Source organism: Juglans microcarpa x Juglans regia, chromosome 1D, assembly GCF_004785595.1.
Source record: "Juglans microcarpa x Juglans regia isolate MS1-56 chromosome 1D, Jm3101_v1.0, whole genome shotgun sequence".
In the NCBI taxonomy this organism is placed as follows: domain Eukaryota; kingdom Viridiplantae; phylum Streptophyta; class Magnoliopsida; order Fagales; family Juglandaceae; genus Juglans; species Juglans microcarpa x Juglans regia.
In genome coordinates, this window is record NC_054594.1 from 41039140 (window position 1) to 41050454 (window position 11315).

General features: G+C 38.3%; 1 protein-coding gene across 4 annotated transcripts; it reads left to right on the forward strand.

Moving 5' to 3' along the window:
• Positions 1-2562: 2562 nt before the first annotated feature.
• On the forward strand, positions 2563-4554 carry LOC121260326 (growth-regulating factor 5-like). 4 transcript variants are annotated; one of them, XM_041162167.1, is made up of 5 exons: positions 2563-3067; positions 3229-3709; positions 3805-3923; positions 4002-4139; positions 4259-4554. In XM_041162167.1, exons 1-5 carry the CDS (start codon positions 2884-2886, stop codon positions 4264-4266), a joined length of 930 nt encoding a protein of 309 aa, XP_041018101.1. In that variant the 5' UTR covers positions 2563-2883; the 3' UTR covers positions 4267-4554. The 4 variants fall into 4 exon arrangements, with proteins under 4 accessions (XP_041018101.1, XP_041018110.1, XP_041018093.1 ...); XM_041162176.1 differs by having other exon boundaries at positions 2565-3067; positions 3823-3923; XM_041162159.1 differs by having other exon boundaries at positions 2565-3067; positions 3823-4139.
• The last annotated feature ends 6761 nt before the right edge of the window (positions 4555-11315 follow it).

Below are 11315 nucleotides of genomic sequence, written 5' to 3' on the forward strand. Positions count from 1 at the left end.
AGTGACGCCGCGGCTTGAAGGGCTACTGGTGGTTAACGGCGGCGCGAATGGAGGTGAGGTCGCCGGCGGCAGGGGAACACAATGGGGTGGGCGGTGAAGGCCACGGCTGGCTCACGGCGGCGCTGGCATGAAAGTGGCCCGCGGCTTCGTGGGCTTCGTGTGGGCTACCGGCGGCACGAACGGAGGTGATATTGGTGGGGTAGGACGGCCGGCGGTAGGGGAATGCAAGGGACCGGGCGGTGTCGACCACCGCCGACGGACGGCGGCGCTGGGAGGGGACGTTAGAAACGGGCGGAGGAGAGGAGAGAGAGAGATCGCGCGGGAGAGAAGAAACCGAAGGAAAATAAGGAGAAAAAGAAAAAATGGAGGAAAAGAAAAGGAGAGGAAAGAAAAAGAGGGGAAAAGAAATGAGGTCCAATCCTCATAACTTGGGTCACAAAAATGATCCAACGGAGATGATTTTAAAATCACAAGTTAAATAAAATAATTTAAACGTAATGGTAAAGTCAAATTGAAATAATTAAATCCCACAGTAATTAATTTAAATATTAAAAGCAATTTAAATGCATAACAATAAATAAATATTTGGAAAGCACATAAAAATAATCTTCACCAAATTAAAATCATAGAAATAAACTTACTAAAAATCCAACCAATTTTAAAATAAGAGGATAAATTTTTGAACAATCAAAAATAATCATTCAGTAAAAATATATTAAAATACGGGATGTTACATTAGATTTTAAAATTATTACTTTTTCTAAATTAAATCTAATGTATTTAGCCACATTAACTTGTAAGTTTTATTGTTGTCTAGGTACCCTGGTTGTCTTATTTTTTTTTTCTAAACAAAAATGATCCACTATCTACCACTTTTTCATGGAGAGAAATGGTAATGTTGGATAAAGTCTTAGGCCTAATTTGGATAAAGAAGTGAGATACCTCACTCTGTATGAAAAACTCACATCTTATCCAAACGATGAATGTGAGATTTTAAAGATGATTTCAAATTTTTTCATGTAACGACAAACTGTCATTACTTGGCTTGAGCTACAGTACTTGAGCAAAATCTCCAGCGAACAATCTGTGTGATGTTCGCTCGACCCGCACTCTAGCGAAGTCTCGAGCGAACATCGAGTGGACCTTGTCTAAGGGCACCATTTGATTTTTTGGGTTGGTAATTTATTAATTACTATTAGTTATAAATATATTTATAAATAAAAAATCATTTTAAACAAAATATATTTATAAATATATTTTTTAATGGGTCTCGCGATAGATTACTTATTTACATAAACGGAAAAGTTTGTAGCACATTTCTTTACAAATTAGTATCGCTAATTCTAGAAGGTCTATATGTAAATTTATTTTAATAAATTATTGGTCCATACGTAATTTTTATAATAAGAAAAATATAAAATAATGTGATTTTATATGAGATATACTATAAAATAGATATATAGACAAAACATTTTCTTTGCCCTATACTGAGTTGTTGAGAACATTATGGTATAGAATTTTGTCAAAACAAATTTGAGTAATTTTCAATCATCAAAGGCATACGGTGTTTGCATAAAGTAAGTTCAAAAGCCGGGTAAAATAACCATTAGTACTTGAAAATTAAAAATGATTTTAAGCACAATATTTTTATAAAAAATATTTTATAAAAATATTTTTAATTATTTAATTATTTTGTAAATAAAAAATATTTTTATTTGATATTTTATAAAAGAAATAATTTTATAAAAATATTTTCTGCTCATAATAATATTATGAAATTTATTATAAAAAATGAAATTTGGGTAGGTAATTTATAAATTACTATTACTTATTTATAAATATATTTATAAATAAAACAAGTTCAAACAAACACTATGCAATAATTGGTGGGGTCTATATTTATCAAATTTTTAAAAAGTTAAAATCATCCCATCTCACTTCCAAATCTAAACATACAAAAATTTCAAAAATTATTTCAATTAAATAATCTCACTATTATTCATAAATCATCTCAACTCATCTCATTATCCAAACGAGGCCTTAAAATGACAATTATTTTGAAAAAAAAATGAGATCTATTGTTAAAAAAATAATTTTTTTTATGTATATTCTAGATTTATTTACTTTTTCAAACGAGAACTTTATCCAGTATTACTGACTTAAGGAGAGGACTGTGGGAATGTAAAAAGATAAAAGCATCCTTAAAAAACACACTGAACTTTTCGAGCTTTGCTAGTCATCATTTCTACACACCATATATTATATATGTTTTTATTTTTATTTTTTTTCTAAACTAATGAAATTTTTTTACTTATTATCTATATATCACATATTTAGTGAGAAAAAAAAAATGTATTATGCAGAGACTGATGAATATAATTTTTCTTTTGTTTATATTTTTACCATCTGTAAAACAAATATTTGAAGCAAAAACTTGAAAGAAATCTTGATTACGTGATGTCATGACACCCTTTTCCAGACCTTGATTTGGAGACAGCAAAAACAAAGGTGCATGGAGTAAACTAGGTTTGAATTAATTTTCTTCTTCTGTACAAATGTTTATGGATTTCCGTGATGATGTCAGGGAGCAACAAAGGCAGCTGCAGTGCAAAAGCAGAAGCAGAAGAAACAGAGATGCAGTAATAATAAGAACAGGCTCATCAGGAGAGAGAGGAGGTAGCAGCAATGACATCCGAGCCATGTAGAGAAAGATTCTGAAACCAGTGGTGTCTGCAAAAATACCTTTTGAAACTATCAGCCCAACAGGAACAAAACCTCATTTCTGTGTCCCTGAAATCTCCCAAGTTGTTCTTCCCTCTTGTTCTTTGTTATCCTTCTTGGTCTTTCTAAGGATTTATATTTTCTTCTTGTTCTATTTCAAAAATGATGAGTGTATGTGCAAGAAATAGGTCTCCTTTCACATCAACTCAGTGGCAAGAGCTTGAACACCAAGCTCTCATATTCAAATACATGGTCTCAGGAATACCTATCCCACCTGATCTCCTATATAGCATCAAAAGAAGCTTGGACTCTTCAATTCCTTCAGGGCTATTCCCTCATTGTCCCAGTAAGCATGTAACACATATTCTCATAGTCGCATGCTTTTTGCTCGGTTTCCCATATATTAAATATTGTGATAATTTTAAAATATCTTAACTGATTTCTCTTTTTCCTTTATGTGGCGGCAAATGAAAATTTTGGTGTCTGGGTGTGACTCTGTGGCTGCAGTTGCCTGGGGATGTTTTGAGATGGGAATAGGCAGAAAAGTAGACCCAGAGCCAGGAAGGTGCAGGAGAACAGATGGGAAGAAGTGGAGGTGCTCAAAGGAAGCATACCCAGATTCCAAGTACTGTGAGAGACACATGCATAGAGGCAGAAACCGTTCAAGAAAGCCTGTGGAAGTTACCTCAACTGCAACAACCACCACAAACCTCTCACCACCCATCGCATCAACCAACCGAAACCTTACCATAAACACCAGCCCTATTCCCACAACCTCTTCTTTCTGTGTCTCTCCCCTACCTTCTTCAGTGAGCTCGGAAATCCATCCCCATCCCCATCCTTACCACGAGAGCACTCTTTATCCCTTACTTTATTCACATTCCTCCTCTTCCAGACCTCCAGTTTCTGGTCTGTTTTCTCAAAATAACACTACCCGTCAACTATTTTTGAACTCCAGATCTTATTCTCAGGGTGGTAAAGATTACAGGTTCGTGTAACATACAAGAAAAACTACTTTCTTCTTCTCTTTTACATTTTTCTTTTTATATAGCTTTTGTGGTTGGTGACCGTTCATGCAAATAGTTGTTTTCATGGAGCAAGGGAGGGTGTGGATGAGAGAGCTTTCTTCCCAGAAGCTTCAGGGACCGACAGAAGCCTACTTGATTCATATCAGAGATATTTGACAGTGGACTCCTATAAAGGTTACTCCCACACACAGTTTCAAAGTCCTACTGACAGTGCAAAGCAACAAGAGCAACATTGCTTTGTTCTGGGTGCAGATTTCAAGTCACCGGAACTAGTTAAAACTGAGAAGAAAACGGAAACCCACAAGCCACTGCACCAATTTTTTGGAGAGTGGCCACCAAAAAATACAGATTCCTGGCTTGATCTTGCATCTGATTCTAGAGTCCCAACAGGTAATTTCATATCAATATTATTTTCACTTTTTTCTATGAATTTTGCCTCTTATACCAGTTTTTTACATACATGTCACTTCTACAGTTTGATTTTTGATTAGTACTTTTTCTTGGAGCAGGTGATTGAAGTCTCAATACAATACTGAATATTTTGATCATGCCAAAAGAGTCCTTGTTGGTGGGTCAATACCTTCTTGTGGCCAGGGGAGCCTTCTTTTGCTAAAGCTGTCTGAGATGAATAAAGTAGGGTCACAGGGAGGATTTGTGTCTTTTGCTTTCTTGATAAATATATCCCTCCTTATAACCTAGAGAAACCTTTCTGGGATTTGTAGACCTGCTTGTTTCAGTTTAAGCATCTTTATATGCTTTGGGTTCTTTAACTTCTATAATGAGTAGTAAAATCAAGCATCTTTTCGTATGGATCGTGCTTATGCCAAGTTTTTTTTTATTTTAATGCAAAGTTCTTAAATGTAAACCCATTCAAACAGCATGAACAGTGAGTTGGCTTAAACACCAGCATCGAGATGGAGCCCCTTGTGTTAAGCAAAGGGTTAGCATAATTAATAAATCGCTCCAACCCCAGTTGTTAATACCTACTCCAATCTACTGCTATTTTTCCGTTTTTTTTTTTTTTTTTGGATGTGCTGCTAAACACACTGAATTCCTAGATTCTATTTCTGTTTATTGCTTTATAACGAGTCATCATGTGCTCGTTAATCCGCCAGTGTCGCTAGCTAGTTTCATCCTAAACTTGCATTGCTTTTGAGAAAATAGCATTCAATTACTAGACATTCTGATGTCAAGATTTGCTTGTATCGGACAGACACAAGCTCCATTCACCAAGGATTTTACACATGCAATCTCGTAATTATAATGTTAAAGAAAACTCTTTTAGAAACATAGTATGTACATGTACTTAAATTTATCAATTGTCCAGCACATGATTTAAAAAAAGACATAAAATACTATATACTAAATAATTTTCAGCCATTCAATTATCCCATGTGAACGTATTTAAAAAATAAAAAAAGGGATAAGATTTTCATGGAGATCACGCCCACACTGAGTTTTTACATGAAAAAGAAGTCAGAGTGAGGAGTGAAGATCACAGAGTAGCAACGTCAAAACAAGGAAGTAGTCACACTGTACTGTAGTATTCCGAACTGAGTATTGAAGGTTGAATAGGATCTTAGGTAATTTGACAATGAGAAATTCCTATTCTTAAAATGATTGTAATAGACTTCGATTATAACATTACCATGTTTATTTTTAGAGTTTTGGTCTATGTATAATATATGAATTAGACCTCTCTTGAGTCATTGTAGCAGATGTCTCAGTCAGGCACTGCCAATGCATAACCCAGCAACCACGGCAACGGCCACCACCCTATGCCCCCTCTCAGCCGATACGTACGCACGGACACATCCATGAACAGTGTTTCCACTGTTCACATGTTCATGGGTGTGTCCGTGCTCACGGACTTATGTGCATCTAGCATTTTTGCTCAGCTGTTGTACTCAAATGGATAGATTCAGGCCATCTTACTGATCTTCCGATATTATCAGAACAGTTATGATGCGAATAGTGTTTATTGCCACAACTTTGTTTCAATTTTTTATATCGGTTACTTAATACCCATGGGATCATGCACAAGATCTGGTATGGATAATTTTATGTGGGATTAGTTGAAACGAAATACGAACTTTATTTTTCAGAAAAATGTTCATATATATATATATATATTATAAGATATGATTTAAATTTCCCTTAGATCGTTACAGAGATTTCTATTACTTATATGTTTCGGGTATATGAAAACTTAATGATCACCTCGTTCACTTGCGCCCATTCAATTATTCATTGCTGTAATTATCAAATTATGGAGGAACCTTTGCACTTTAGTCTGTCTGCAGCAGTGGAACAGACTAGTAACTCCTCTGTCTTGTCCTAAGGACAAGGGGCAACGTGTTTATTGGCACCTTCTCGTGGGCAGATTATTTCTATTCCATTGGAGGATCCGCGTTACTAAGTAATGTTATACACTATATTTTTACTTTACTTTTATCTTATTATATATGATGTAATATATTTATTATTATTAAATGTATCATATCTTATATAGCGAGATGATTGTGTAATATATAGAATTTTCCAATTTCAAATGTCAGCCTGCATTGATCACCATTTCCTGCTGACACGAATGTTTCCATCTGTAAGCCATGCAACTGCTGCAAAAAATCCCCTGCACACCTACAGCTCCAAGAAAGACCTAGAGGGCTACAACATAGCTCATCCTCCAAGTGTGATGGCCAACACATGCTTGGAAACTGTAGTTTTCCAATTAACACATAATTCTTACCATCCATTATACATAGATTTGTGTCTAAATACAGGATCCAACTGCCAAACCGTCCAAGAGCAGTAAACATCCTTGAAAAGTAGAGAGATACTTCCTCTCCCACATACCTTTTTGATGTGTGCTCTTCTCCTTTCAAGTTCTTTACAACTGTTGAGAATCTCTTCTCCTGGAGAATCGAGCCTACATGGAGAGTCTAAAGCCATCTCCCTAGTGGAGGATTGTTAGTAGGGATGGGCTCCGACTTCGACGGAGTCGGAGTTGTCATTTCTGACCTCCGACTCCGACTCAAGTCAGAGACAAATTTTCCCTCCGACTCCGACTTCGAAAGTAGTCGGAGTCCGATTCCGATCGGAGGTCGGAGCTCCGAACTCCGATCGGAACTCCGAACGGAGGTCGGAGTTCCGACTCCGAACAAAATTTCTGAACTCCTCACAAAATTTTGTTTTTTTTTTTTTTATTATTTAAATTTTATTATTCAATTTCGTTTCAGATAGTGAGCAACATATATATTTTTTTTAAAAGTGAAACGATCTACAAATATTTGGTTTATTCAAGAGTTTTCAATAATTTAAATATTCGTTCTGATTTTGTTACTGAATTTTGATTATATCTTTAATTTGTTTTATGTCCGCCTGAAATTTAGCATTAAAAGTGCTCATGACTCATGAGTTGAAAATTACATAAATTTAAAATTTTATAAAAAAGAATGATGGTACGAATTTCTATAATTCGATTAATTTCAGTTGGATAATAAATTCTAAACGTTTGAGAGAGGATGAATAAGTACTAATAGAAATTATAGAATAAAGAGTACTTATCTCACGTCTTTGCTCGGGATATGACTACATAAATATAACTATATAAATAGTTTAAAAAGTAAATAATATGTATGATGTAGCCATAAGTTATAACAGTCTCATTATTAACGTAATAACAATATGACTATAATTTGAAATATAACTACAATTCGATTAAACACGGATTTCAGTCAAATACTTTTTGTTCCATTGGTCATGCCTGAAATGAAGATAGAAAGTAGCAATCAATAGATGAAAAAAAATTGATAATAAAAAATTGAATACGGTAAAAGAATAATTTGATTCTTACCAAGAAAGGAGGTTCTCCCAACTCCATCCCAACTCTCAAGTAGCGTCCGTTCCAGACTCTCAATCATCGGTAATTATGTTAGGGTTCACAATTAGATCTATAAAATCATAAAAATTAGAAGTTAGAAACATTAAAAATAATTAAATCATCATTTAAAAGCATATAAACTCACCCGATTCAAGCCTATAGCTCTCGGCATCAACGCCAACAGTATCTAGTCCAATAGGCGTTTCACTTATCCAATTCTGTGTGCAAACGAGGGCCTCCACGGTTGACGGTGACAATGAACTCCGATAAGCATCCAACACGCGACCTCCAGTGCTAAATGCTGACTCTGAGGCAACTGTAGTGACAGGAATGGCTAGCACATCTCGGGCCACACGGGAAAGGACTGGATACTTGGTGGAATTAACTTTCCACCAAGTTAATAACTGAAATACATCATTAGGTGCCTCGACAGCTTCCATAAAATATCGTTCAACCTCAGATATACAATGCATAATATTCCTTGTTGACATAAGTTGATGATACTGCTGTATAATACGATTGCCTCTAACCCCTACAGATGGGTCAGTATCACCTGAGGAAACTATCAATCCTGTCGGCCTCGAATGTGAGGAGCTACCAACTGCGGATGAAGGCTGAGCACTAGTACTGTAGTGATGATATAAGTCATCAACATCACTTTTTAGCAATTTAATAAACTCTGCAGCCTTCACTGCCCCGAGGACGGAATTTACCCAAAATTCTAGAACGGCCAACTTAACTCGGGGGTCAAGGATCACAGCCACAAATAGCAATCTATTTATCTTCTCAATATTCTCCCAATATTTATCATATTTGATCTTCATCCTCGTAGCCATAGCAGATAACAATCCAGCAGAGTCAGTACAACTATTTTCCAACTGGAAGTGAAGCTCCGAGAGCTCGTTGAAAAATGAGTTCGCAGTCGTATATTTGGATCCAGATAGCCGCATGGTTATCTCATAAAAAGTTCTTAAAAATTCAACAAAATAACTCACACTGGTCCAATCATGCGCGTCCGGCGCACCGAGCCCCTGTCCTGCTGGCTCCAACAAAGCATACCTCAGGCCCCGATCCTCGACCTCCATCCGCTCGAATGCTTTTTGGTACTTCTGTGCCACATCCAACATCATGTATATAGAATTCCATCGAGTCGGAACGTCCAAGCACAGCATACTAGAACATTCAATCTTTAGATCTTCTGCTATTGCCTTAAACTTGGCAAGCCTTTGAGGGGAACCCCTCACATATCGTACAATGTTGCGGACTCGGGTTATGGAATCATGAACCTCTTTTAATCCCTCAACAACTATGAGGTTAATGATATGAGCACAACATCGAACGTGAATAAACTCGTGGGCCCGAATGACATCATCTCTCACCGTCGTGTTCCGCTTAAATCAATCAATTGCTGTTTCATTCGCACTGGCATTGTCAACTGTAATACACAGCACTTTTCGAATTCCCCAGTCCTTTAAACAATCATCCATCTTCGCCCCAATGGATGCACCTTTATGATCCACAATTTCTTTAAAACCAATAATTTTTTTATGCAAAATCCACTCACTGTCAATGTAGTGTGCTGTGATACACATGTAGCAGACGTTCTGTATGGAAGTCCATGTGTCAGTCGTAAAAGACACTCTCTGGCCAGTGGTAATAAACATCTTCCTCATCTCCTCCTTGTCCTTCGCATGCCTCTTCATACAATCTCGCATCACTGTATACCGTGATGGAATGGGAAATCGTGGCTCAACAAAATTTAGAAACTTTCGAAAGCCTCTTTTCTCGACTGTGGTAAATGGCATCTCATCAGTAATTATCATCTCTGCAAGCATGTCCCTCAACATCTTCTCACTGTATTGAGGGATGACCAATTTCTTAGTCTGTGTACCATCAGTGGCTGTAGAAGTTTGGTAACTGAGGTTGGTCTGATCAGTGGCTTGCAATCCCTTCGCTATCTTATATCATTGACAACCATTTAGATGTGCTATTAACACACTGGTACCTTGCTTCTTCGAATGGCATCTACAAAGTGATCCACAATAATGGCATCTTGCTACTGGGTTCGCAATTTCACCAAGAATTTTAGTGAAATGCTCCCATGTCCACGACCTCTTTTTAGAAGGTCGTGGTGGTTGATCTTGCTCAATGGGCATCTCCTCCTCTTCGTTGAACATATCCTCATCATCTATATCAACTGGGAGTGGGAGTCGACTACTCGCACAAGATGTAGCTGCTCTAGATGTAGCTGCTCTAGATGTAGCTACCCTAGATGTGGCTCTAGGGGTGGAAGTACCCACCGGTGTAGGAGTTGTAGCATTGGCATCCGCCACATTCCTTTGTGGACGATCATCTCCACTATGTCTAGGATCCATATCACAATCAATGAAGCTGAAAAAATTAAATTAGAAGCAAAAAATTAGTTTAAAAATAAACTAGGCTATTGTATTATACAATAGGATATGTATTATTGTATCATAATATATTATTGTATCGATGTATTATTACATCGAGGTTCGGTTGACTTGCGCTCGACTCAGCGGAACCCATCCAGAGAGGTTCGCTCGACGTGCGCTCGACGTTCGCTCGAGCGGAACCCATCTAGAGAGGTTCGCTCGAGGTGCGCTCGACGTGACACTCGAGCAAAACCCATCAAGAGAAGTTCGCTCGAAATACGCTCGACATGGCGCTCGAGCAAAATCCATCCAGAGAGGTTCGCTCGACGTGCGCTCGACATGGCGCTCGAGCAGAATCCATCCAGAGAGGTTCGCTCGAAATGCACTCGACATGGCGCTCGAGCAGAATCCATCCAGAGAGGTTCGCTCGACGTGCGCTCGACATGGCGCTCGAGCAGAATCCATCCAGAGAGGTTCACTCGAAATGCGCTCGACGTGGCGCTCGAGCAGAACCCATCCAGAGAGGTTCGCTCGACTTGCGCTCGACGTGGCGCTCGAGCCAATGTTCAATACAACGTGCGCTCGACACCTCGCTCGAGCGCAAGTCTTCAATACAATGTAAAATTCAGGGTTTTGAGCGCCGTGTTGGGACTATATTGAATATTCAATACAACCAATTCACAAGAATCACAACTGCTGGCTCCAATTCATAAGAGACGTTTAAATTTAGGGCTCACCGTAGGTGGAAGCTGAATAGAGAAGCAACGACGAACGGCGGCACGGAGGTGCAACGACAAACGGCGGCACGCTGGCACTAGGACGGAAGACGCGAGAGAGAAGGGATGGTTCAGTCACTGGGACGAGAGACGCGAGAGAGAAGGGAGAAGGAAGAAGAAGAAGAACTGGAGAAGGAAGAAGAAGGGGGGGAACGGGAACGTATGAGCCATGAGGCTTCCTTAGGAAGACATATGAAACGACGCCGTTCCATATTAAGTGGAACGGTGTCGTTCAATAATTTTTTTTTAAACCCAGTTGTAAAACGACGTCGTTTTACAGCTGGGTTTAAAAAAAAATTCGGAGTCGGAGCTACATGGAGCTCCGACTCCGACTCCGCTTCCGAATCACTAGTCGGAGTAGTTCCGAATTCCGACTCCGAATTCTGACAACTCCGACTCCGTCGGAGTCGACGTCGGAGCGGAGGTCGGACGGAGTCGGAATTCTCGAAATTTTGCACACCCCTAATTGTTAAGTACTTGGATTTCATTATAACTCACAACCAGTACGAGA

Bases quoted from the DNA above. Each gene is read 5' to 3' on its own strand.
- LOC121260326 (XM_041162151.1), top strand. From the start codon at position 2,884: ATGATGAGTGTATGTGCAAGAAATAGGTCTCCTTTCACATCAACTCAG. The intron at 3,068-3,228 runs GTAAGCATGTAA...CTGTGGCTGCAG, and splicing joins GCTATTCCCTCATTGTCCCA to TTGCCTGGGGATGTTTTGAG. The intron at 3,710-3,804 runs GTTCGTGTAACA...TCATGCAAATAG, and splicing joins CAGGGTGGTAAAGATTACAG to TTGTTTTCATGGAGCAAGGG.